Source organism: Monodelphis domestica, chromosome 5, assembly GCF_027887165.1.
Source record: "Monodelphis domestica isolate mMonDom1 chromosome 5, mMonDom1.pri, whole genome shotgun sequence".
Classification (NCBI taxonomy): Eukaryota; Metazoa; Chordata; class Mammalia; order Didelphimorphia; family Didelphidae; genus Monodelphis; species Monodelphis domestica.
The window spans coordinates 308,869,697-308,897,461 of NC_077231.1; the positions used below are offsets into that span (position 1 = coordinate 308,869,697).

Sequence of the window (27,765 nt, forward strand, 5' to 3'; positions counted from 1 at the left end):
TTCCCTTGCCGTTTTATTTACACTATTAATCGCTCCCAATTCAATTAAGTAAATATTTATTAAGCCAGGCTGATCTGATTCAATTCCACTCTGCCAATCCATATTGTGGGCAAGGCACTGTTCTAGGCACAAAAAATACAAAGACACTCCCCAAAACAGAAGAGTCCCTGCCCCCCCAGAGAGCTTGAAGTCTTCTGGGTCACAGATAGTCACGCAATTCTGGTTAGAGTCCAGATTGGTCAAGTTTCATTACTCCTTTTAAACTTGACTCTAATTAACTTAGCAAAGATAGATTCAAAGCCCTGAGTGCTGATGGAGGACTCAGGAAGACCTAGGTTCAATTCCTGTCCTGTGTGCTGACTGACTGTGTGATCCAGGACAAATCATTTAGCTTTTCTATGCCTTGGTTTCCCCAAATATAAAATACGGATAACAATAGCGCCTACTTCCCAGGATTACTGTGAGAATCAAATGAGGCACTATTTGTAAAGTGTTTTGCTAATCTTATATCACTGCCTGATGATAATTGTTTAATTCCCAGCACAGAAACTCTCAGAAGTAAGTGGCTAGGTCTCTTTCAGAAATCAATTTTGCCTAGTCTGGAAGTGTCAGGAGAGGCAGGGACCTTCCTCTCTATCTCTATCTCTCCCCAAACAGCACCCTCCCATTCATTTATTCATTCAACAAACATCAAATGCCTACTGTATATAAGACAGATCTGAGGAGAGAATGACAAATTTGACACAGATCCTAGTCTTGTGGAAATTAAAATTCAAGGCAAGTACACAGAAATAAATTACACACACACACACACACACACACACACACACACACACACACACACACACACACAATGCTCCTAGCTTGATCCTCCAGGCCTAAATAAAATGAAGGAATTTCAGTCTTTCAAGTCTTTGCAATTTTACTGAGCCAAATTTCAAGTCAGGGAGAAACCTGTTCTCTGTTAACTTTCAAGGGGTCAGTAAGTCAACCATCAAACATTTACAAGCACTTACTATACACCAGTCACTGCGTTCAACACCGGGGATACAAAGAAAGGGTAAAAGACCATTCCTGCCCTCTAGGGGTTTACTTTCTACCTAGGCAGATGCTAAATATATGCTGAGCAGAGGGAAGGAGATCTGAGAGAAGCAGGCATCAGTAGCTGGGGAGTCTGGGAAGGGTCTCCTGCAGATTTAGGACCTAAACCATGTCTTGAAGAAAATCAAAGAAACTAAGTAAGAGATGGAGGTGATGAGAGCATATTATAGACAAGGGCAGAAGCAGAAAGAGATGGGAAATGGGGTGCTAGGTTTAAGATAAGAGTATCCTGACCCCCTTCCCACTCTCCTCCCCACCTCCTGGGAATCAAAAGCACTTGGGCAAGGATAGTCCAAATGGTTAGCTTGTTCCTGAGTGGGGTTCCAATGAAGCCATGTTAATTGGTGTAGCTGGCCATTCCAATGGTTATTCCAAGGTTTAAATTATGGTTAAGCATGAAAAAAAGTATTTGTAGCCTCTGGCACTTTCTTAGTTATGTGACCCTGGACAAGTCACTCAACCACAATGGTCTAACTGGTACTACTCTTCTGCCTTGGAACCAATACATAGTATTGATTCTAAGATGGGAAGGAAGGAAGGGAGGAAGGGAGGAAGGGAGGAAGGAAGGGAGGAAGGAAGGAAGGAAGGAAGGAAGGAAGGAAGGAAGGAAGGAAGGAAGGAAGGAAGGAAGGAAGGAAGGAAGGAAGGAAGGAAGGAAGGAAGGAAGGAAGGAAGGAAGGAAGGAAGGAAGGAAGGAAGGAAGGAAGGAAGGAAGGAAGGAAGGAAGGAAGAATACATGATGATTCCTTGTAAGACTTGATTTGGTCAGTTCCAATCTACTCAAAGTCTCCATTGACCCACTGACTGCCATTTTACTTTATAGAAACCCAAGGTCTCCTTGACAAGGGATAAACCTTCCCTGGCCTTCTTCTATTCAGTCCATGGAGACTTCAAATGAATGACTGGACGTGAAAGGTCTCTCCTGGTCATTTCCCTTTTTCCATGTCCAATCAGATGTCAAATCCTAGCAATTCTGTCTCTTCAACATTATTTGTATCTGTACCTTTCAGCCTATTCACAACACAACCACCTTGGTTCAGGTGTATTCAGTATCTCCATCATAGACTATTGTAATAGCCTCCCAAGTAGGCTTTCTAGGTCAAATCTCTCACTTTTCCAGTAAATCTTCCACCATGTTGCCAAATCAATATACTTCACACACAGTCTGACCATGTCACTCCTCTATTCTAGAAAATCCTGTGACTCCCCATTGCCTCCAGGCTAAAATATGAACATTTTTGGCATTAAAAGCCTTTGAAAATCTGGCTCCAAAATCCCTTTCCAGTGTGAATACACATGACTCACTCTAACACATTCTATGGTAAAGCTCCTCTGGCCTGCTTCTTGTTGTTCCTCATATATAACCTTCCATTTTAAGCCTCTCTTTACGTTAGGATAAGCTTTCCTCCAAGCCTTGGATGCCCTCCTTCCCCACACATCTGACTCTGAAAATCCATTGACCCCGTAAAGACTGAATTCAAGCTATCTTCCTCCAAAAAGTCATCTCTGATTCCTCGAGATGTCAGTATCCCTTTGTATAGAAGAGCTGCTACTAGCATTTATCTGGTGTTTTAACAGCTTGCAAAATGTTTTCGGTGGGATCTCATTTGATCCTTATAAAAACTCTACGGAGTAATTGCTTTTATTATTCCCATTTCACAGATGAGGAAACTGAGGCTGAAAGTCATTAAATGCCTTGCCTAGGTCACACAGTTGGTACACATCTGAGGTGAGATTTGAAATCAGATCATCCAGACTCCAGTTCCAGCCTTTAATCCACCACAGATGTTAGAGTTACTTCAGTTCATAGATCTACAGCATCGAGTGACCTCAGAGACCATCTAGTCCAAATGCCCCATTATACAGATGAGAACTGAGACCCCTCCTCCCTCTCCTATCCCCGAGAAGCTGAGTCATCGGCCAATCATCAGCCAGGTCCCAATTTGTCTGATCAGACTGAAGCTTCTTCAGTCAGAGATCATTGCTTGCCTGCCTCTGCATCCCCACCCACTAGCATTGATTCCACTTTGGTACTTATTGGTTGTCCATATGACATCCCTTCAGCAGAATGTAGCCTCCTTGAGGCCAGAGACTAGGTGCAATTCCACTAGAGGCATCCCAGAGTCCAATGTTAATCTCTTGAGCCCCCCAAAAGAGTAAACATCTACTCTTTTATTTGGGGGGGTTGTGGGTAGATGAGGCAGAGAGACTAATCACGATGAGTATCCATGAATAGGGCACTTCAAAGTTTGTTTTGCATTTTGCTCGCATTATCCCATTTTTGCTTCGTGACAATCCTATACAGTGAATACTATTACCCCCATTTTACAGATGAGCAAGCTGATGTCCAGAGGAGTGATTGATTTGCCCATGGTCATATAGCTCAGAAGGGTCAGAGGGAGAATTAGGTCAAGCTTAGCAGTCTGCCCACTATGACCCACTGTCTCTTCTTGCCTGAACTGAGCTCTCTCCTGCCAAGAGTCAAAAGGGGCTGGAGCACTGCCATCAGCCCAAGTTGTCTTTACTGGCACCAACACGTCACATGAATTGGTCTGGGTTGAAGAATGCAGGGACCCCTCGGACACGAGGCCACTGTTTCTCTGGAGGAGCGGCCACCTCAAGGTCAAGCCTGCCCAGGTCCGCCTTGGACAGATGGAAGTCTTAGCGAGGACTAAAAATACCCGAGTCACCGGCTGGCTAATGAGGCAGCAACAGGCTATTTTTCATCCTGGAAGGTTCAGAGCTGGGGCAGGAAGAAACCTGATCGCCAAAGGTCAGCCTGCCTTCTCATGTACCTGAGTTCTCAAATACCTGCTTGCTTGGAAACAGCTTGGGATAGTGGACGGAGCCTTGGAGACCTGGATTTAATAACTTTATTTATTTAATTATTTAATAACTAATTTAATAAGCTCTCCTCCACTGGGGTGATGTGTGACTTTGGACAAGTCATTTGACAATCGTGATACAGTAAAAAAAGGATCAGCTCTAAAACACAAATCCTCCTTCGGTGGCATCTAGTTAGTGACTAAATCTCCCTGTACCTCTTGATCTAGCTGGTCTCTGAAGACCCTTCTAGCTTTAGATCCGCGATCTGGGAGGGTCAGCTTCCTCCTGGGCAAAAGGAAGGGATCGGACGTGATGCTCTTCTAGGGTCCCCATCACCTCCAAAAGTCTATGTTTAGAACCCTCAAAGGGGCTGCCCATCAATTGGGGAATGTCTGAACAAGCTGTGCTATGTGGTGTAAACCTCAAAATTTCTTAGACTTATAAATGTTGGAAATTTCACCATTGGGAAATTTCATACTTGAAAAATTCCCTATTGATAGTGGGTCTTGGCTATTGGAATGTGAACCCCATTGGCATGAGAGTTTCCTCCTCTTCCCTTCTTAAGATAAATGTTGGAAATTTTGAGGTTTACAGTGGTGGTGATGGAATCTCTTGGGCTGTAAGGAATGACCAGCAGGATGCTCTCAGAGAATCTTGGGAAGACTTGTATGAACGGATGCAAAGCGAAAGGAGCAGAACCAGGAGAACATGAGAGAGCGAGTCTCGGTGAGACACTGACCAATGCCAGAGGACTGAGGATGAAAAATGTCATCCACCTCCAAAAAATAACTGAGGGAGTCTGAATGCAGAGCAAAGCATATTTCTTTTTATCTGGGGGGTCTTTCACAACGTGGTTAATAAGGAAAGATGTCTTGCATGACTATGCAGATATAATTGAAATTAAAGTGATTGCCTTCTCAAGGAGGGGGAAGAGCAGGAAGGAGGGAGAAAATTTGGAGCTCAGTTTTTTTTTTCTTAAAAGTTAAAAAATTATTACATGTAATTGGGGAAAAATATAGAAAATTTTCCCCAAAACCCTCAAGTGCTAGTATCCAGCTGGAGAAGAGGAGGAAAATTGGCTGATGACTCGGGTACACCAAAAACTGTGTGAGGGGTTATGAAAAAGGAGAGAGAAATCAAGAGGATAAGAAAGGACACACGGAAGGGGCACTATGCAGAGGTATTACAGAAAAAGGGCAGGTGGAACCGACTCAACTCTTTGATTCTAGCAACGCAAAAAAGTATATGGTTTTATAACTGGAAGGAAATATCAAAACCATCTTCTAGCCCAACACCTTCATATTACAGATGAGAAAGGGAACAGAACCAGAGAGTTTGACCCACGATCACACCGGCTCTGAAGGTCCGATAGAGAGATTTAAGGGACTTTAGGGGTCATTAAATCCAACCCTTTCCATTTTACAGATGAGGAAACTGAGATCCAGAGGGTTTCTGTCACTTGCCCAAGACCATATAGCTAGTAGTTGTCGGGGGAAGGATTTGAACCTAGATCTTCTTCAGGTCAAAGCCATCATTATGCTTCCTATGCCACCCTGTCTTGTTTCTCATCATTCCAATTTTCCTTCTCCACCAAGTTTGAAGAGAAAAGAAGTAGTAGAAATCCCTCCCCCTTCTGCAAACATAAATCTCCTCTGGTACATCCAGTTAGCAGCAGTTCTAGCCAGCCCCAAGCTTCTGAAGATTTGCTGAGAGCAGCTGAAGATTTGTGAAAAAAAAAGAACAAATTAAAATATAGCCAGTGAAGATAAATGGAAGAATGCTTCCTTAACCACACTTTTCACGCCTCCTCAGCGGCTCCTTGGAGGGAAAGCCTCTCTGGTTACAGCTTCAAGTTGCAGCCTGGTACACTGTGAATGGAGGCTAGAATGCTGACCTCAGAATCAAGGAGAGCTGGGTTCAAATCCTGCCTCTGGCACTAGCTATAGAGCTCTGCATAAGACACCCACTTTCAGGCAACCTATTCCCATAAATGGGGATAATCGTAAGACAATCATAAAAAAGAGAAAATAATATTGCCGACACTTGCCTTATAGGATTATGGGGAGGCTGAACAGAGACCATGGATGTCAGCTCTGCCTCTGCAGTGACCATCCTGTGCCTAGAGCTACTGTGTGTCTATCCCCTACACTCTTGTTGTAGGGATAAATAAGGGAAAAACATTTATGTCCATTTGTAGCAATAACTATTTACATTTTAAGTTCAGGAGTATGGTGTACTGGATGGAGAAATGGCCACAGAGCCAGGAGGACCTGAGTTTGAGTCCTTCTCCTGACCCCCATTGGCTGTGTGACCCTGGGCAAGTCACTTGACCCCCATTGCCTAGCCCTTCCTCCTCTTCTGCTTTGGAACCAGTACACAGTATTGATTCTAAGACAGAAGGGAAGAGTTTAAAACAGACAAACAACCTGCGAGCATTTCCTTATAGAGACAGTGAGGTGCATCCCTCCTGCCCTCCCTTCTCTGCATACATTTCTTGGATAACATCCTTCTCTTTGCATATATCAAGTCAACAAGCATTTATCAAGCCATTGCTATGTGTCAGACACTGGGCTAAAAATAATTCCTAGCTGGTAATCTATGGCAGCCTGTTCAAAGCCATGAGGTGTGTCTCCTTCACAGGAATCAGAGCCACTGAGATACCTTCAACTCTCATCTTCTGTGATTTATTCATCTATTGTCCCATAGGCAAAAAAAAAATGAACAATAACAATAAAGCGACTTTAGAAGCAACTAAGTGACACAGTCAATAGACGGTGGAAGGAGTTGGAATTCACAAAGTCCTGAGTTCAAATCTTGCCTCAGACTCCAATTGTGTGACCCTGGGCAAGTCACTTACTAACCCACTGTCAATAGACTGTACCCAAGTCAGATATTTAAGAACCTCATAATCAAGCTCAAGTCTACTTTGCTAGGCTTGCCTTCCTTGGCAAGGCTCGATTTCAGTTCAACTGGAGGCTGTGGAGTATAATGGAGAGAGCACAGATTTGGAGTCCATGGGCCTGGGTTTAGATCCCACCTCTGTCACTTCCTACTCCTGTGACCTTGGGCAAGTCAATTTTCCTCCCTGGACCTGCTTCCTCATCTGCACAATGAAGGAGTTGGGCCAGCCTCTGGGATTTTATCTCCAACTCACTTCTGGTCCTTGTTTTCAACCTCTGCAAAATCCTACCCTGTTTAGAGAATCCCAGAGGAATGGAAAGGAGCTCAGAGGGCAGCCAGTCCAACCTTCTCTTGAACAGGAATCCCCAGGCAATATCACCACCAAGTGGTCACCCAGCTTTTTTTTGAGACTGTAAGTGACTGAGACCTTTCTCCCTCCCTGGGCAGTCCCTTCTCCTTTGTGTCAGATCTAATGATTGGGAAGACAGGAAGGGTGTGTCCTGGCCTCTTCTGTGTCGTTTCAGGGATCCCAGGGACCTTTGAGATCCTTTCATCAGACACAGGTCCCCCTCCCTTATTTTAAAGATGAAGAGACTTTAGAGAGATTAAGAGGCTTTTCCTAGGTCACACAGCTAGTCAATGCCAGAGGCAGAATTCAAACCTACATCTTCCTTGTTACAAATCCAGCATTCCATGCCTTACAGACGACTGCCTCCAATGGCCTCTCTGGTTTCAGAGTCAGTCCATCCTGCGCTCTCTTACTCTAAATCAGGATGAAGTCCATAGATAGGTAGATAGATAGGCAGACAGACAGATATATAGATGGACAGGCAGAAGCGGAGACAGTCAGATAAACACACAGACAGAAAGATGGATAGGTAGGAAGGTAGGTGGGTGGGTGGGTAGATAGATGGATGGATGGATGGATGAATGGATGGATGGATGGATGGATGGATGGATAGATAGATAGATAGATAGATAGATAGATAGATAGATAGATAGATAGATGGATGGATGGATGGATGGATGGATGGATGGATGATGGATGGATGGATAGATAGATAGATAGACAGATAGATAGATGGATGGATGATGGATGGAAGGATAGATGGATGGATGGATGGATGGATGGATGGATGGATGGAAGGATAGATGGATGGATGGGTGGATGGATGGATGGATGGATGGATGGATAGATGGATGGATGGATGGATGGAAGGAAGGAAGGATAGATGGATGGAAGGATGGATGGATGGATGGATGGAAGGATAAAGGAATGGAAGGATAGATGGATGGATAGGTAGATAGATAGGTAGGTAGGTAGGCTGGTTGATGGATACACAGATGGAAGATGAGCAGGTAGATAGAAAAAAGAAAGATAAACTAAAGAAAGATGATAGATATCTATATTTCAATAGAATTGGTTCCCGTTGTAACCTGAAGCATTTTATTTTACATATTTAAAAGGATTCTTCTGAGAGGAGAACACATTTCACTAGACTGCTCAAGAGGGAAGCACCCTGGTCTTAACTCTTACAGCATCTATATTATCTAGCCGGCAAGTTCATTTAACACATATAACATACAGTCCAGAAGACTCAGGGGCCTTTTCCTATGAATGGTGTAGGGGGCAACTAGGTTGCTCAGTGGGTCGAGAGCCAAGCCCAGAGATGGAAGGTCCTGGGTTCAAACATGGCCTCATACACTTCCTAGCTCTTCCCCCATGGCCTAGCCCTTACCACCCTTCTGCCCTGGAAACAATACAGGATCGAGTCTAAGATGGAAGGCAAATATGTTTTTTTAAAAGCCTTGATAGTGCTGTAAAAGAAGGAAGGAGCCAACTCTGACATGATGTCAGGCATCTACCAGATACACAGCCCTAGGGAAATCACATAAAGTTCTCTTAGCGTCACATTCCCCATCTGCAAGATTGGAATAATCACCTTCTTCACAGGGTTAGTATGAGGCTCCAATGAGATCATGGATATAAAGCACTTTGCAAACCTTAAAGGGAAAGCCCTTTAATATCAAACCTGACATGGGCCTTCATTGATGTAGAGAACTCCCAGTGAGGTGATTCCCTCTCCCCTTGTAGACTTAAAACCATCCTGCAACCTCTAGTCTTAGCAAGCTGCAGGGAAAGAACAGACTTCCAAGTCAGGAAGCAGTGGATCAAGTCCCATCTTGGACCCATACTGGCTGGGTGACCCTGGGTAAGTCACTTCACCTTCAGTGCCTGAGACAAAATATTATATAAATAAAAGCTTTTAATGTCAATGTTCTACATTCACAAAAAGGTGGGAATCCTAACTTAGCCAGTGGCTTTGTGCCAGGCATTCTTCTGTGTTGCTGCATGACTTAAACAATCTCTATTAAGGGGGCACAGTATTTGCTGTCAGAGTTTGCCCTGTGTGGGGCAGGATTGTTCTCTCCCACTCCATCCCACAGAGGCCAGATTGGATCCTCTCAGCGGCTGGAGGCTCCTTACCTGACAGCAAACTGTCTGTTTTTATCGAGGGAAACTTCAAAGTCATTTCATGCTTGTGTCTATGAATCATCAGATGGTCTTCGGTTGGGAAGCGCTGTCAGACAAATAGAAAAAAAAAGAAAAGAAAAAGAATCATTCAGGGAGTTTCACAATACACATTTGGCATCTGACGAAGCGGGGAGAGTGGGGAAACCATCATCCAGCCATTCAAACATGCCAGGGGAGCCAAAAAAATCGCTTTGGAGAAGTGAGAAAGTGTGAGCTGTGCTTTCAGTTTTTCTTACGGGAGCAAACACGTTGCCAGACTCTTCGGTCTGCCATCCTGGTGAAAGAGTCAGAGCGAGCCTGGTGGCAGGCAGCATCGCCTGGATGAAGTCCAAGAAGAGGTTGGAGAGCTTGTGTTCTCCTGCCCCGCCTCCCCTGCCCACAAGGCTCTCCAACCTGGGACGCTGGGCTTTTTGAGAACAGCTTTGTCACTCTCTGGAGAGGATGGGGGAGGGGGATGTGTTGAGAAATGTCGGTGATGTCAGAAGAAAACATATCCACGACATTTTAAAAGTAGATAAACATGAAAGGAGTGTTATCGAAATCAGCTGAGATGACCTTTAACTCCGGGCATTTTTGAAAGTACCTACTATGTGCCCGTCCATTGGACTTGCAATGGGGTACAAAACAAAATGAGGTCAACTTTGCCTGGGGAAGAGAAGATGTGAAGAAAAGTATTGAAAAAGCATTTTAAAGCACCCACTATGTGTCAAGGCACCATGCTGGATGCTGGGGATAAAATCACAAAAATGAGGCAGTCCCTGCCTGTGTTCAAAGAGCATCTATTCTACTAGGGAGTTAGGGAAAGACTTCGGCAGGAGGTGGCACGTGGGTTGACAAAGCCAGGTTGGGGATCCATGAGGCAGAGGAAAAAAGGGGGAACTTTTCAGGTATGGAGGGGTTCAGTCCTCATAAAGGAGGATGACAGCCAATCATGTACTCCTAGAAAAGTCACCTGACCAGCCTGTCTGGGACAGAGCCTGCATAAAGGGCAATAATAGGAAATCAGCCTGGAAAAGTGGAGAAGAGGGAGATGAAATTGGGGAGGGCTTGAAATCTGGAGATGAGGGAGTTGCTTTCCTTGAAGCAATAGGGAGTCAGTTAGGTGCAGAACAAGAAGAAATTGGAGCTGGCTTCAAATCCCAGCCTTAACACTCCTGATTGGACTCCAATCAAGTTACTTCCCTCTCTAGACCTCAGTTTCCCCAACTGTAAAATAAGGGGGGCATTGGCTGGCCTCTGAGGTTCCTCTCAGCATCACATCAAGGATCCCCTGATCCTAATAGAGGAGTCCTTCCCAGTACCAGACCTGTGACTGATCGGTAAGCAACGTGACTTCACATGAATTCAAGCCTGGAGAGACTAAAGACAGACCTTATCCTGTCTTTAGCTTAGAGAAAACAACCCAGAGAGATGAAGGAAGTTGGTAACTCTTAAACAGTGCCATTCCAGTACAGAATATGCTCCCATGCCACACCATGCCACTACTCCATCTACTGGGTCCGCTTTGAAGAACTGCAGCGATCATCATGAAAGAAGTGACCTCACCAGCAGATGCTAACAATGTCTCTTTATCAAAGAGAAAGTACACCACCCACAAGAGAAGGCACTTCATTTAACATGGGGTATGGATAGGAAGAGAGAGGGTCCAAGAAGAAGGGCAAGAATACAGTCCATATAGACCAGGGGACCCAGAGAGACCAGGGCACAATCAGTTAGGCCCTCTGGAGGGCAGGACGCATAATTGAGGACTCTGGTCAACATCATTTGTAATGCCCCACACTTCTTAGAGATTGGGAGTAGGTCAAAGGCAAATTGTCCAAAATGATCCAATGTGCATTGATGGATAGCTGGATGGCTGGATGTCTGGATGGATAGATGGATAGATGACTAGATAGATAGATAGATAGATAGATAGATAGATAGATAGATAGATAGATGGATGGATGGATGGAAGGATGGATGGATAGATAAATAGATGATAGATAGATAGATAGATAGATGGATGGATGGATAGACGGATGGAAGGATGGACAGATAGATGGAGAGATGGAGAGATAGATAGATAGATAGATAGATAGATAGATAGACAGACGGATGGAAGGATGGACAGAGATGGAGAGATAGATAGATAGATAGATAGATAGATGATGGATAGACAGACAGACGAGTAGATGCATGGATGGATGGATGGATGGATAGATGGATGGATGAATGGATAGATGGATGGATAGGTTATAGATAGATGGACTGATGGACCGATGGATGGACGCATGGATGGATGGATGGACGGATAGAGATAGATAGATAGATAGATAGATAGATAGATAGATAGATAGATAGACAGACAGATGAGTAGATGCATGGATGCATGGATGCATGGATGGATGGATGGATGGATGGATGGATGGATGGATGGATGGATATGTGGATATATAAATAGATAGACAGATAGATAGATATTTGTTTTGTTTTGTTCTGTCTTTTTGCATTGTGTTCATCAAAACAAGGGAAATTGCCAGCTGTCTCTGGTCTGAGGCTGTTTTTTACATTTGTCTCTACATGCCCAGGGCCCAGTGCCTGGCACATTGTAGGTAACTAAGAGAAGTTTATTAGATTGTTCAACTGAACAATCTCTGGTCCCAGCAGAAAGAAGCAGCAGGATGATCCAGAGGATCAGTCACCTTTGGCTGGCTCACCCTCACTCTTCCGATGGACTATCCCCACACAGCAGGACCAAGCCATGGTGATGTGACAGAGGGTCTGCCATTTTATAGAGAGGGGAGGGGTCTCATTGGAAGGTCTCTGATTGATTCCCACCTCTGATATCACAAGTAGATAAGTACCAATTATTAAGGAAGAAATATTCTAGATATAGAGGGCTGTAGAGAAGGGAAAGATATCAGGCAGGAGATAGGAATATCTCTAAAGTGAAGCTAGACATGGAAAAGGCTGGACCCAGGAAAGCAGGCTTTTATAACTAGACTATCAGTGCCATGGGTGGCAGGCCCACAAAGAATGGATGGATCAATCTGACCTCATATATTCCCTAACTGTATGACCCTAGGCAAGTCCCTTTACCCCAATTACTCAGCTCTTACTGCTCTTCTTCTACCTTGGAACCAATACTTACTATAGATTCTAAGACAGAAGAAAAGAGTTAAAAAAAAATAAAAATGAGTTATAGAAACATGTTTATTTAAAGGCTGGGGATACAAATAGAAAAATAAAAGAGAGTCTCTTTTCTCAAGGAGCTCACAGTATAATGGGAAGACCACATAAAGGGAAGATTTCTGACACGAGCCTAACAAGAAAGGCCAAAAAATAAAAAAAAAAATTTTTAAAAAGCCCTTCAGAAAACACGTTTGTTTCAAACAGAAAATTATCATAACAAAGTGAAAACAACAGAACTTCTCCCTGTTCATCTTAAAACTGATGGGGAAATTCCATAGACCTGGGTGGCATTAGCCTGCCAAGATTAAATTAAGGGATTCTAGACCCTCTTAGAGCAGTTAATAACTTAGCAAGGTACAAGAAATCACTTTGTGCATTTCTAGAGCACCCTTTTCTCCCAAAGACTTCTCCAGAGACAACAGGGAGTCATGTAAAGGATCCTGAAGAGGCCTTCCAAGACCCTCCGCCATGATAGTTGGGAACAAATGCCTAGTGGCCCAAATATGAATTCTGCCTCTAACTAGACAACTTTGGGGTCAATTTAGTTTTTTTTAATTTAATCTTTTTATTTTAATAACAAATTTTCACATTTTCCAAAGTTATAGGATCCATGTTGTCTCCCTCCTTTCTTCCCTCCAAGTATGATCATGCAAAACCTATTTCCATAGTATTCATTTTATAAGCAAATGATCTTATAAAACCCAAACCCCAAATCATATTCCCAAATAAACAAGTGATCCGTCCTGTGTTTCCATCTGCATTGACTTCAGCAGTTCTTTCTCTGGAGGTGGAGAGCATTCCTTGTGGGGTCAGTTTAGGGAATGATCTCAAATGGCAACAATGGAGCACCTCATTCTGTCCTATAAAGCACGGGTCATCCCAGGGCCCAAGCTGGGTCTCAGTATCCCCACAGCTCCTAAGGAGAGGGACGTGGGGAAGATCTCGAGAAGGTCGGCATCAGGTGCGACAACATGCTTGAAGATGCGTCCACAGAGGTGACATAGACCAGAAAACCTCTGGCTCTGGTTTGGGGCCCAGTCAGGTGAGAGATGAGGGGTCCCAGTAGATAATGGGCTCCCTTTAGAGTCAAAAAGTCGAGGGGTCAAGGAAAACCTCCAATGCATGTTGGCTGTGTGACCCTGGCAAGGTAATGAACCACTCTGTGCCTCAGACAGCCCTCTAATGTAGGGATGTAGGGATGTAGTGTAGTGATGGAGGTGTAATGTAGTAGGAGGAGTAGTAATGTAGTGTAGGGATGGAGGGAGACTCCATACCAGACATCTCCACACCAAAGAAAGGCCTCAGGGCCCCCCTCCCCTAAGGGGCACCTCTCAGAGGCCTGACAAGAAGCCAGATTCTCCCATGGTCTCCATATTGAATCGTGTTTCCATCAATAATACGATGCCAAGCCCAAACTGTTCCATGGAAAAACAGACTTCCTCTTTCTCCCCATTTCTCAAATGACAAGCCTGGACATCTGGAGGGGCCAGCCATGGGTTTGGCTCACTTCCTGGGGTTGGGGGAGGGTGCCAGGAAGGGGGCATCCCTATAGTGTTTAATGGCCATCCCTGGAGGCTCCCACATTGGAGGAAGGGAGAAGGGGGACTGTGATGGCAATAACAAGCACAGCCTTCCCCTGGGGAGACCAGAGAGGATGCAGCAATAAGGAATCAGACACCAAGAGGGGCCTCGGGAGCTGGGGCCAAAGCCTGGGCCAGGCACCCGCCCGAGGGACGCACTCACCTGGGAGCAGCCCGGGGCGCTGCAGACGAAGGGCCTTTCCTGCTCCAGGTTCATCTTAGAGTCCTCATAAATCTACAACGAAACACAAAAGTGCATTACTCTCTCGGGCTGCAGCCTCGGAAACACCCCGAGAGCCTTTCCCCAAGGGCGCTCGCTCGCTCGGGATATCAGGTTCCCCAAACAGACAAGGACAAATGAGCAGATCCGAGGTTCTGCCCAGCTCCTATTCATTAGCTCCCGGCCCCACTTATTGCTCTGTATTTACTGGGAAGCCCCAACGCCGCTGGCCACGACTCGCGTCCTGCCATTGGGCCACTGGGCCATGGCGCCCTGAAGGACGGAGGCGGACAGTGCCTCAGGGCTCCTTCCATCTGACAAGATCGCCAAAGTCACCTGGACAACAAGGGCCAACGCCCAGGTACTCTGAGCCCAAGAAGCCTTCCGATCGAATTCTTCCATCCTACAGAGGAGGAAAGGGAGGCCTTGGAAGGTGATCCGCCGGCCCAAGCTCAGAGCGGAGCCACTAGGAGATCCAGAAGTGGAAAGCCAGGCCCTCCAATGGGAAAGAGCGCTTGAACCAAACTCCATCTTACAGATGCCGCTGAAGCCAAGAGAAGGCCAAGGACGTGGCCAGGAAGAGACGGAGCCTGGAATCTGAACCCAGGTTCCCGGACTCCAAATTCAATGTCCTTCTACTAAGCCCCTCACAGTCTTCTTTGGTTTCTTCTGAATCCCCTAAATGGAAGGGATTTCAGGGCCGCCATGTGTGGCCGGGTGAGTGTGAGTGTGAGGACGTGTGTGTGGAGGTCCATCACCGCAGGCCAATGAGAGGAGACGAATGGATACAGCCTCCAAGATCATTGGTCCCTACGCCAAAATCTACAGCCCACATGTATCAGGCAGATGATGGATGGACTTGGCAAGTGATCATTCAGCTAGAAGCCATACAGGAAATGAGCATTCTTCATCCACTTGTTTATTCCAGCGTGGATGGTGAGGGCTTCAAATTTCTGGAATATCGGAGCCCAAGGAATTTATATCCTATATATCAATATACATATACACATATACAAACATACATGTAAATGAATATATGTGTAATATGTTGTATGTATAATATATACTGTATATCATATGTGCTGTATATAATATATGAATATATTATGTATAATATAATAGATAAATGTATACTATATATTATATATGCTACATATAATATAATATATAAATATACATATAAATATAGGCATAATATATACTATATATCCTATATGCTGTATATAATATATATTATGTATAATATAATAGATAAATGTATAATATATACTACGTATTATATAAGTTACATATATAAATATACATATAAATAAATATAGGCATAATATATTTGTATGTATAATATATACTATATATCCTATATGCTGTATATAATATATATTATGTATAATATAATAGATAAATGTATAATATATACTACGTATTATATAAGTTACATATATAAATATACATATAAATAAATATAGGCATAATATATTTGTATGTATAATATATACTATATATCATATATGCTGTATGTAATATATATCGTGTATAATATAATAGATAAATGTATACTATATATTATATATGCTACATATAATATAATATATAAATATACATATAAATATAGGCATAATATATTTGTATGTATAATATATACTATATATCCTATATGCTGTATATAATATATATTATGTATAATATAATAGATAAATGTATAATATATACTACATATTATATAAGTTACATATATAAATATACATATAAATAAATATAGGCATAATATATTTGTATGTATAATATATACTATATATCCTATATGCTGTATGTAATATATATATCATGTATAATATAATAGATAAATGTCTACTATATACTATATATTATATATGCTTAATATAATATAATATATACATATACATATATAAACATACATATAAATATATTTTGTATTTGTACAAATATATATTGTATGTATATTATATGTCTAATATATTCTATATATTCTATATGCTGTATATAACATAATATATAAATATATATTATGTATAATATAATATATAAATAAACATATACATATAGGACCCAGAGGGTAGTAGAGAAGTATAGGGTGGACTGATCAAGCTGCAACCCATTGCAAATAAAGAATTACAAAGAAAAAACAGAGAGGGGAAAACATTCATCAAGACAACATCTAAGGGAAAGGAAGACAAGTTGGACTTTTGGCGAGCATCAGGAATAGCCAGGAGGCAGCCTGTGCGTTTCGCTGGCATCTTAACCGCATAGACGTTGAGCTGTAAGGAACCTCAGAGGCCGAGGTCCCCCTCCGCCATTTTACAGATGAGAAATGTGGGCCCAAGGAGCCTAAATGGTTCATCCAAGGACGTCGGCACCAGAAGGAGAATCTCAATCTAGGTCATCTTACACCACAACTCATCATCCTGTAACATCTCTTCGTACAATATTAGAAGAAAGAGAAAGATGCGCCCCGCCGCCATGCAATCAAGGTGAACTATGGGAGATGTTGGACAGGAGTCACAAACGATGGGCTGACGCAGGTGAGCTGCACTCTGCATCATCAGAGGGAGTGTTCACCTAGGTGAGACCGCTGAAGCATTGGACAAGTCTCTGGAAAATGCCCTCAGATGTGTAGATGCGCCTTGGAAACCCAGCTCCTCTGTAATGTCGACACTGCCCATATTTCCTCTGATTTTTAGACTAAAGGCATTTGGAGTAATCAGAAGCAGACGAGACCCCCCAAAGGCGGAGGAGAGCCCCCAGAAACACTGACGAGGCTTGATTTTAAAGCCGATTGTGAATCAAGGCTAGAAAAAGGATTCGGTGCGCCTGGACAGATAAATGGCTTAGATGGATGACTTGAAACAAGGTACCTTCCCTAGGAGGATTGAAAAAAGAAAAAAACATGTCCAACGCTACATGCCATTTTTCAAATCCTAATTTAACTAATAGCTCTCCTCCAGAGCCCGGCAGCCACTGGGGGCTGCAGCAATCAGCGTCAGCCCTGTGGAAGGGGCTGCCTGGCTTCTCTGTGAGCAGTCGTGGTTCCGTTTTCTAGAATTCTGCTGCTTTTTAGGGAAACTATAGTGACTGCACAGACAAACCTTTCCTGAAATGCTCCCAGGTTTGGAAATGTTTGCTGGGGAAGGGTATTCTTGCCTTCGTTTTCTGGAGGCATGAAGAAGCCAGCCTTTTCTTGCCTCTGGCCATTACTCAAATAGGGATGAAAAGTCACCCGTTGGACAAAATTTCATATCAGCCCCTTTGAAGTCCAGACACGTACAAAGTTGGGTTTTTCTGAGCTCTTTTCGTTTTTTAAACTAATATTAAGTATCAGCCCTGAGGCAGAATAGGGTAAGGGGCAGGCATGCTGAGTTCAAATTCTGCCCTTCTCATTCACCAGATACGGGATCTTGGGGGAATCATTTTATTCTGTCTGTAATGTGCTCCCTACCTCCCCAGTGGTGGTTACAGAAAACTGTCTTCCAATCCTTAAAAGTGATTAAAAGTCAATTGGATAATTAATTTAGAGATGGAAGGGACATCATTTAGTCCAACTTCCTCACTTTATAGATGAAGAAACTGAGGCCCAGAGATGCAAAGGGACTTTGGATCAGAAATCCAGAAATGGATGGGATTCTGTTTTATCCCACTCTACAATTTTAAAAACATTTGAGAAAACGGAGGCCCACAGAGGTGTCACACAGGTATAGGCCTCCAAAGCAAGATTGGAATCCAGACCCTCGATCCTGTGAAGCACCACTCTTTTCCCTGGAAGATGCAAAATGTCACTATTATTATTTTATGATAGCAAATGTTTGGTTAAAATGGGGGGAAAGACCAAATAAAGTGTAACGAAGGGCTAGAAATGTTCTTTCTTTTCTTTCTCCTTTAAACTCGTATTTTCTACCTCAGAATCAATATTATAATATTGGTTCCAAGGCAGAAGAGCAATAAGGGCTAGGCAATGGGGGTGAAGTGACTTGTCCAGGGTCACCCATCGAGGAAGTATCTGAGGCCAATTTAAGCCTAGGACCTCCTGACTCTAGACTTGGCTCTCCATCCGCTAAGCCACCCAGATGCCCCCTAGAAATAGTACTTCTAAAGATAGTCTTCCCTCGTGGTCCTACTGGCCTGACCTATCCATGGTCCTTCTGGGCTACTGCATTCAGTCGGGGAGGGGCTTATTTTAAGAAGGCATCACACTGACAAGCTAGAAAGCTCCCAAAGGAGGTTGACTAGGATGCTGAGAGGACCAAAGACCGTGCCCTGATAGGATCGCCTGAGGGACCCAGTCACGGTTAGCCTGAAGAAGAGGAGGAATAGATAGGGAGGGCACGGCAGCTGTCTTCACATCCTGGAGGTACCACCTTAGGAAAGGGGTGCTCGCCTGATGGGGTTCGCTCCAAAGGGCAGAAATGGGAGCAATGAGCAGAAATTGTGGAGAGGAATACTTTAGGCTCCCTATAGGGAAAACCTTCCTCATTCCTAGTGCTTTCCATGGACAGATAGACCTCCAGATTGGGGGAGGAGTCCCCCATTGGAGGTCTTGGCGCCAAGGCTGGATGAAAACTTATTGGGGATGGCATGGAAGGGATCCCTGATGACAGAAGGGTTGGACTGTGTCTCCCCAGATTTTTAACTAGTAGCGGCCCACTTTACCCAAGAAAACCGCCCCAATTTTTGCTCCAAACAGAAATTTTACCACTTGGGAGACTGGCATGAACCATAGCCCACACCTTCGAATTCAATGTTCTAAGAATCAACTTGACCAAACTAACTGGGGCACAGTGCACGATCATCTTTGTGTTTCTATAGTTCAATGATATCACTGCCATCATCGCAGCTGATGAATACTGGCTCACAATTGGGCTTGTTGGCACCGTTTCCGCGGCCTTGATGCCAGTCTTGCGCCTTACTCCCCGCTCCGCGTGCGCTCTTCGCTCCGTCTCCTGACTGGGCATTTTCGCTGGCTCTCCCTCCTCATCCCTGGAATTCCCTCCTTTTAAGTCTCAGCTAAAATCAAGCCTCTTCCAGTGCTCTCTCTGCCCTCCATCTGAGATTATTCCTAATTCATCCCATCCACAGCTTAGCCACTACACACGCTCTCCCCACTCAGACCGCAGCGCCCGTCTTTTACTTTGTCTCCCCAAGGCTCAGCCCAGTGCCTGGCACGTAGCAAGGAGATGCTTGATCAATGCTCACTGTAGACTGCCATGCTTGTCAAAATTCAGGGCTCGCCTAACTGATAGTCCCCCGTGGCCCCTTCCTTCCCTGGGGGTTCTGGAAAACTCAGAACTCGGGCAATAAACCACGGAATAATCTCCGACATGATCCATGGCTTCCCACCGGTGACAAGGAGATGACAGGCTCAATTTACTGCTGTGACCCTCAGCCACAGCCTTGGTGCCTCCCAACAGGTAATGAGGAAGAATCGACTTCTCTCGCTTGCTACCCCAACCGATCGCTGTAGTTTTATTGATCATCACTCCCCTTCCCACACTCTGCAATCCAGCCCCCTGGACGGTCCATCTTCCATTTCTGTGCTGCCCCCTCTGCCCAGAATGTCCTCCCTTCACATCTCCGCCTCAGAGAACCCTTCTCTTCCTTCAGGATCACCTTCTCCCCGAGCCACACTGCCCCATCCCCACCACTTGCTATGGCCCGGATTCCCTCCCTCCTTCCTTAACCTGGATTTAATTAATAATTATTATTATTAATCTTCATAATATTGGGGTAGTTTGGTGGCTCTGCCAGCAGTCAGGAAGACTCATCTTAATGAGTTCAGATCAGGACTCAGATGCTTCCTAGCTGTGAAACCCTGAGCAAGTCGCTTCACCCTATTTGCCTCAGTTTCCTCATCTGTAAAATGAGCTGGAGAAGGAAATGGCCAACCCCTGCAGGATCTCTGCCAAGAAGACCCCGAATGGGGTCACAGAGTCAAACAGGACTTACATGACTGAACAAGAAAAGCCTGTAAGATAAGCTGCCTACAAGCAGGAATTTGTATTCTCATAATAGGTGGGGGACATCGATTGCTGGTCCTGTCCAAGGTGCCGGGCCCTTCTCCTTTCCTGCTCAGAACAGGGAATCTGAAACCTTTTTGAGTCATGGACTGGCGCTTTGGCAGTCTGAAGAAGCCCACCTCTGCACCCCTCCCGAAATCAAGCTTTTTGATTCATAAAATACAGATTACAAACTAAGTCAATTTTACTGAAATACAGGAACCTTTTCTTTTAAAGCTCATCAACCTCTTGGGTTAGAACCCCACACCATGGAGGATATGCTTCATTCAATTGATTTGGCCATGGTCCAATCCTACCAGTCTATTGGTTCTCTCACAATGCTCCATCTCTAGTCTCCTCACCTTTGCACAAGCTGTCCCCCTCACCTGAACCAATCTCCCTCCCTCTCTCTCTGTCTGTCTCTCTCTTTCTCTCTCTCTCATTCTCTCTGTCTCTCTCTCTCTTTCTCTCTCTGTCTTTCTCTCTGTCTCTCATTCTCTCTGTCTCTGTCTCTGTCTCTGTCTCTGTGTCTGTCTGTCTGTCTCTCTCTTTCTCTCTCTCTCATTCTCTCTGTCTCTCTCTCTCTTTCTCTCTCTGTCTTTCTCTCTGTCTCTCATTCTCTCTGTCTCTGTCTCTGTGTCTGTCTGTCTGTCTGTCTCTCTCTTTCTCTCTCTGTCTTTCTCTCTGTCTCTGTCTCTGTCTCTCATTCTCTCTGTCTCTGTCTCTGTGTCTGTCTGTCTCTCTCTCTCTTTCTCTCTCTGTCTTTCTGTCTCTGTCTCTGTCTCTCATTTCTCTGTCTCTGTCTCTCATTCTCTCTGTCTCTGTCTCTGTCTGTCTGTCTGTCTGTCTGTCTCTCTCTCTCCATCTCTTGAAATTTCTGACTTCCTTCAAGGCTCAGTTCAAATGTTGTCTTCTTCCCGAGGTCTTCTTTGGTCCTCACTCCCCTCCCACAGCTGCTAGCGCCTTCCCTTTAAGGCTGCCTCACATGGACAGATTTCTCTTGAATCCGCCTCAATGTGCACTGTCCCTCTCATTAGAATGCAAGCTTCTTGATGATGGGACTTGTTTTAGGCTTCCTTCCTATTCCCAGCTCCTAGCACAGTGCCTGGTATGCAGTGAGTGCCTAATAAATGCCTCTTGACTGGTTGATCAAAGTGGGTGTCTCTCAACCCATAGATATTGTGTGAAATGACTTTTTTGTGTGTTTGGGGGTCATTTTGTGTGTTCTTTTTTAGTGCTGAAGAGTCCAACTTGCCCCGATGCAGCAGGAAGTGAGGCAGCCCCTGTAACGGTGAAGCACAAGAAGCCCTTCACTGGCCAGAAGTCACCCCAACTCCCATCCCAATGGGATGATGGGAACAAACTCCGCCCACTTCTGTAATGGACGGGTCCTCTCAAAAGGCTGGTTTAACCTCCACGTCTGGCCTGCCCTTCCCCCCCTCTGACGGTAGAAATATCAATGAGCACCCAAGACAATCTGGAGATGGTGGCAGCAGCCCAGGATATCAATGCAACATCTGTTGGCCTCTATCACCCTGGAAAGAAAGAGGGACAGACAGAGGGACCCAGATGAAGAACTGAGCCGCTGACTTGACAGAACACGGGCAGTCCACCTGTTGGTACGCATTTATTAAGCACCTACTATGTGCCAGGCACCATGCTGAGGAAACCCCTCATAAAAGGCAAAAGACAGCCATGCCTTTAAGAAGCTCACCATGTAGTGGAAGAGAAGAGGCTGGGAAGAAGGCAGAGATCCACACTTCAAACCAAGGAGCCCTTTCTCTAGGGCAGCCATGAGGCTAACTATGGAGAGAAAGGGAAAGGCGGGGGGGGGGGTAGTGTTTCTGCCCTCAAGGAACTTTCCATCTATCATTCTATGGGGGGCAAGAGGGGAGAGAGAAAGAGCATCAGAGACAGATGGGGAAAGAGACAGAGAAAATGAGACAGAGAGAGAAAGTGAGACAGACTGAGAAAGTGAGAGAGAGAGAAAGTGGGAGACAGAGACAGAGAGACAGAGAAAGTGAGAGAGACAAACAGAGAGAGATAGAGAAAGTGAGAGAAACAGAAAGTGAGAGTAAAAGTGAGAGACAGAGAGAGAAAGTGAGAGAGACAGAGAAAGTGAGACAGAGAAAGTGGGAGACAGAGAGAAAGTGAGAGTCAGAGAGAGACGGAGAGAGAAAGAGAGAGACAAAGTGAGAGCAAAAGTGGGAGACAGAAAGTGAGAGAAACAGAGAGAGAAAGACAGAGAAAGTGAGAGAGAAAGTGGGAGACAGAGAGAAAGTGAGAGAAAGTAAGACAAAGTGAGAAAGTGGGAGACAGAGACTGAGGAAGTGAGAGAGACAGAGAGGGAGAGGGAGAGAAAGGGAGACTTAACAGTGAGGGGGGGAGGTATGGAAATGCTTCCCACTGGAGGTGCCATTAGAGCTGAGTTTTGATGGAAGCCAAAGGAGAAAGAGCATTCCAGCAATGGGGTATGGCTGGAGCAAAGGTCCAGAGGTGGGAGATGCTGCCATTTGGCAAGAATAAAGTGTGTGTAAAGTGCAGTCATGAGAAGTGATTCTAGAAAAGCCAAAGCCAGCTGGAGATGGAGGGCTTTCAGTGCTAGTAAACTCAACCCAGAAGCATTTCAGAGGCACCTCCTATGCTCTAGGCACAGGTGATAAGTCATCTCCAGGAGGGCAGAGACCATCTCAACCTTCCTTGTTGCATCTCCAGTCCCTAACATAGGACTCACAATTGATTTCATTGAGAGGGAAAACATAGATGCTGCCTCCCCACCTCGAATGCATACTCACACACCCCAAATTGGAGGTGATATCAAGCTCTGTAGGCACTTCATAAATGCTTGCTGACTGACAAAAATAAGATGGTCCTTGCCCTGAAGGAGCTGACATTGGATGGTTTAATTGGCCTGACTTGGGGGTCAGGAAGGTCTGAGTTTGAATCTGATCTCAGACATTTCTCAGCTGTGTGACCTTAAGTAAGTCACTTGACCATTCTGGCTGCCTCAGTTTCCTCCTCTGGAAAATGGGGATGATAATAGCACTTACCTGCCAGGGTGGTTGGGATGCTCAAACGAGAGAACATATGCCCAGTGATGTGCCTGCCTTGGAGTTCTATGTAAATGCCAACTTAGAATATTTCGGTTCTATCAGACAGTCCTGTCTCATCCTAGAGACGATAAATCATAACAAGGCCACCAATAACAACATCTGGCCTTTCTGAGGGGCTCTAACATTGACAGAGATGAGCTCCCCTGTGAGAAAGTGATTCTAGGAATGCCTGAGTGTCCCCATTTTACACATCAGAAAATAGAGGCTCAGAGGGGTTAAAGGAGCCTCAGAGGGTTCTTAAGGAAAAGGTGGGAACAACTTGGGTGCACCATGAGTAGGAGGAGGCAGATGGCAGGAGCCTCTTCAATCCTTAGTGCAGGGATCAGCTCCCTCAGCTCAATCACTCGCCTGTCATTAAAGACAGAGCTGGAGGGCGGCTGAGTGACTCAGTGGATGGAGAGCCAGACCTGGAGACGGGAGGTCCTGGGTTCAAATCTGGTCTTAGACCCTTTCTAGCTGGGTGCCCAGGGCAAGTCACTTCACCCCCATGGCCTACCCTTACTGTTCTCCTGCCCTGGAACCCACAATGAGTATCAAATCTAAGACAAATGGAAGGGTTTAAAAACAACAAAGACAAGGCTTGAGATTACCTCCAGTTTGTGGGTGCCTGTGTGTGAGTGGGGAGGTGGGCTCTGTGGGTTCCCTCTCGATGACATAAATGAGCAGGAGGTTTCAGGACCCCTGAGACTCCCCTGAGGCTACTGAGGCCATTCGTGCCACATCTGGGAAGGCATGTCCCTACTCGTCAGAGGAAACGCATCTCTAGGTCCCATAATTCTCTCTGACGTCCCATAATTCTCTCCAAGGCCCCTTTTGGCCACCTGCCGCTCACGGTACAAAGAGAGCTGGCCAGAGAAGTGGACACCAACCAAGGCAAAGACCGGTCCAGTCCGCTGCCCCAACACAGCAGCCTTAGGACACGAGGAGAGGCACCAGGCAGGACTGTCCACTCTGAGTGCAGGATGGAGCCAGAGAGGCATGGGATGGTAATCCCCAAAGAAAGCTCTGCTAGCCATGGTGGGAAGCTCCATGGATGGGGCTGTGGCCTTGGAGGAACGAAGACCTGAATTCGAATCCCACCTGGTAAACTCGCTTGCTATGTGACTCCGGGGAGATCTCATTTTTCTAAACAAGAGTTTCTTTATTATAAAAGCAACTAGCAGGGTGCTATAACCAATTAGCGGGAGAGCCCCTCGCACCTTCGTGCTCTTCCTTGTTTGTCTCCTGTCGTTTCGAGGAGGTTTTTAAGGATGGTTTGGAAAGCTTGTCAGAGCATTTTAGGCATTCGCAGCTGCTAAGCCGCCATCTTGGTTCCGCCAAACTCTATAACTAATTAAGATGTTTCCAAACAATTGTATTCGAAAGTGTAACTCGTGGCAATTAATGACGCCAAAATTGTAAGTGTGACACTGCAAGTGATTCTAACTCACAAAATCTTTAAGTCGGAAGAGCCCCGAGTGGGCATCGGTCAGTCCCCCATTTAAAATGTTCCCAACCAGCCGTCCTTCGGCCTCTGCCCGAGCTCCAAGGAGGGGAAGGGACCCCGAAGAGCAAGCTGCCTCCCCTGTATTTCACACCAAGAACATGAGTTTCTCTTCCCCGTCCCCCGCCCCTTCTTCCTCATTTTATCTGCCGCAGTCCTACTTCTTCCCTGGTAAAAGCATCAAGCAGGCTTGTTTCCTGTCTCAATGTTATTCTTGAACGGGGCTGCAGTCAGAATCTGATTTTCATTGGGCTATTATTATTTGCAGCTGTGTAACCTTTTTAACCCTGCTTTAAAAGTGACATTTCAGCCCTCGAGCTCCGAACACTGGAAGGCTGCAGGATTTTCAAAGGAGCGATTGGCCAGCGCCAGGGAAGAGAAGGCAGAGGGGGGGAGGGGGGCATCTCTGGGTGACTCTGGGCGGGCATGAATGGGGTCCGTGGCTACCGGCTGGCCGTCCCAGGTTGGAGTGTTCTCTCTACTCTTTTCTTTTCTTTTTTTGGATAAACCAGTCAGACTTGGAAGAAATCATCAGGCGTAAAACGCACTAATCCAGAACACGAAAACTCCGGTTCGTCGCTCTTTCTCGGCTCAGACCCTTCTACTCTCTCATGCCGTTGGGCGATAAAAATGTTGGTCTTTAGGAATCTAACAAAGACCCGGAATGGCCAGAGTTACCATCCATTCCACATCTCCAGGGGGATGTTCCATCCACCCAAGCCCAGATTTTCTGGCTCATTGCCAACACAATGAAACTTTGTCCTTCCTCCCCCTCCTCCCACCATTCCCTCCTCCCTGCTACTCCCTCTTCCTCCCTTTCTTTCCCCCTCATCCTCCTCCAGGGGCTCTTCAGATGTCACCCCTGTGCCCACAGCACAGATCCACCCCCAGGCCTGATGATGGCGATGGTGATGACCACGGTTCTAAGGGCCAGACCAACACTGCCACTGGAAAACTCTGCTCTTGGTAGGACTGGGGCTTTTCCCTCCATGGGGTTAGGGACTGGGAAGCAACCCAGAACAAGTCTCCCCAGGGGCTATAAAAGGAGGGGAGCCCAAGAGGCTCGAGTCCTCCTCTGTGGGTGTTACTTGAGAGGAGCCCTGGCTTCGCGCCCTGCCCCAACACCTAGGGCCTGTGTAACTGGAAGCCAGCCACTTAACCTCGCAAGTGACCCGGGCAGCCCTGGAGAATGGATGTGCCCAGCGTCTCCGGCTCCATTCTGGATCCAGTGTAAAAGCCCTATGTTTAAACTCCCCAACGGGGCTGTAGCTCGGCTGAGGACTGGAGCCCCTTGGCTCCTCTCCTTTTCAAGCCTAGGTTCTAGGTTTCTAGTCCCTGAACCCATTGGGGGAAAGCCCCAATTCTACCCACAGCAGAGTTCCTCATGGAAATATTGGCCGGGCCCTTGGAGTCATCGCCATGGCCATGGCCATCACCATCACCAGTCTCTGTAGAGTGTGGAGGAAGAGTTTCCTCTGTCAGTGAAATCCCAAGCAGAGGAGATGGAACAGATCTTCTGCTGGTTCTGAGACTGGATGACCAATAAAGGCAGGAGGAGAGTCCGGTATAAAAAGAAAATACACATACATGCGCCAGCCTGTGTGCGTGGCTCTACCTGGATATAGACTTAAAGCGTATGGATGCGGCTCTGCAATAAAACCTGGCTCTACGGTGCGCCCTGTCTGAGATGCTGTCTATGCAGGGACCTCTAAGGAAAGAACAACTGGAAAATGTACTACTTGAAGGACTGAGTTCTACAGTGACTTGCCCAGGATGGGGGTTGTTGTTCTTTAGTCATATCCAGCTCTTTATGATCCCATTTGGGATTTTCTTGGCAAAGATACTGGAGGGATTTGCCATTTCCTTGTCCAACTCATTTTACAGATGAGGAAACCGAGGCAAAAAGGGTAGAGTGACTTGCCTAGGGTCACATATTTGAAGTCCAGGCCCAGGGCTCTATCCACTGCACCATCCAGCTTGCCCGGGGTTACACAACCAAGAGATGTCAGAAGGTAGGATAAGGGGCTGGGTCTTCCCTGGGCAGTTGGCATTCTCTCTTTTTGGCCACCTGACCCAACATACATTCATTTATCTCTTCCTACACATGCAAAGGTGACCTAGAGGATAGAATAAGGGCCTTCAAGTCAGGAAGACCCAAGGGAAAGTCTCCTCTCCCCTATACATAGCCTTCAGGGCCCAGGCCGAGTCTTACCTCATGGGGCATGTTCCCAATGGGCAGCCAGTCTGTTCCCGCCAACAATTCAATCCCAGGTCTAGACCCAAAAAAATCCAGGGCTCATCCACATGCGAAATATCTGTCTATTTGGTCTGATCCATCTGACCCAGCATCTCAGCACTCATGGGACTTGCACAGAATGTTCAAACACGAGCAGGGATTCCCTCCGTTTTACCGGGAAACACTGATTTTTCACCAAATCACTTGGCTAGATTTGGAAGGGGGTTGGATAAGGTCTGGGACAGAACCTGAAAGGGGCCAACACACACACCAGAATGGATTTGTCTCATTCTGTCTTCCCAACACACACCCCCAACACAGGTCACTGGAGTGCAGGGACCCCTGTTAATCCCCCAAGACATCATCCCTGAAGATCAAAAATCACTCTGCCAAGGAGCAGGCTGCAAGCCCTGCTCCCCTCATTCTGGTCCCTATCATTCTGCTAGGCAGACATGCTTCTTCAGATACCCTGATCCTTCTTTCCCTGAAAGCAACTTGGTGAATCATACCCAGGACTCGAGTCAAAAAGATCTGAATTCAAATCCAGCCTCAGATACTTAGCTGCAAGTCACTGAACTGCTATATGCCTCAGT

At 45.6% G+C, this 27,765-nt stretch overlaps 1 protein-coding gene across 1 annotated transcript in view; it reads right to left on the reverse strand.

Moving 5' to 3' along the window:
* Positions 1-27,765, reverse strand: part of CREB5 (cAMP responsive element binding protein 5) — a 486,453-nt gene that overhangs the window by 395,011 nt on the left and 63,677 nt on the right. The window contains 2 exon segments of the mRNA XM_007505268.2: positions 9,317-9,410; positions 14,279-14,350. Coding sequence (XP_007505330.1) covers positions 9,317-9,410; positions 14,279-14,332 — 148 coding nt within the window. The 5' untranslated portion in view covers positions 14,333-14,350.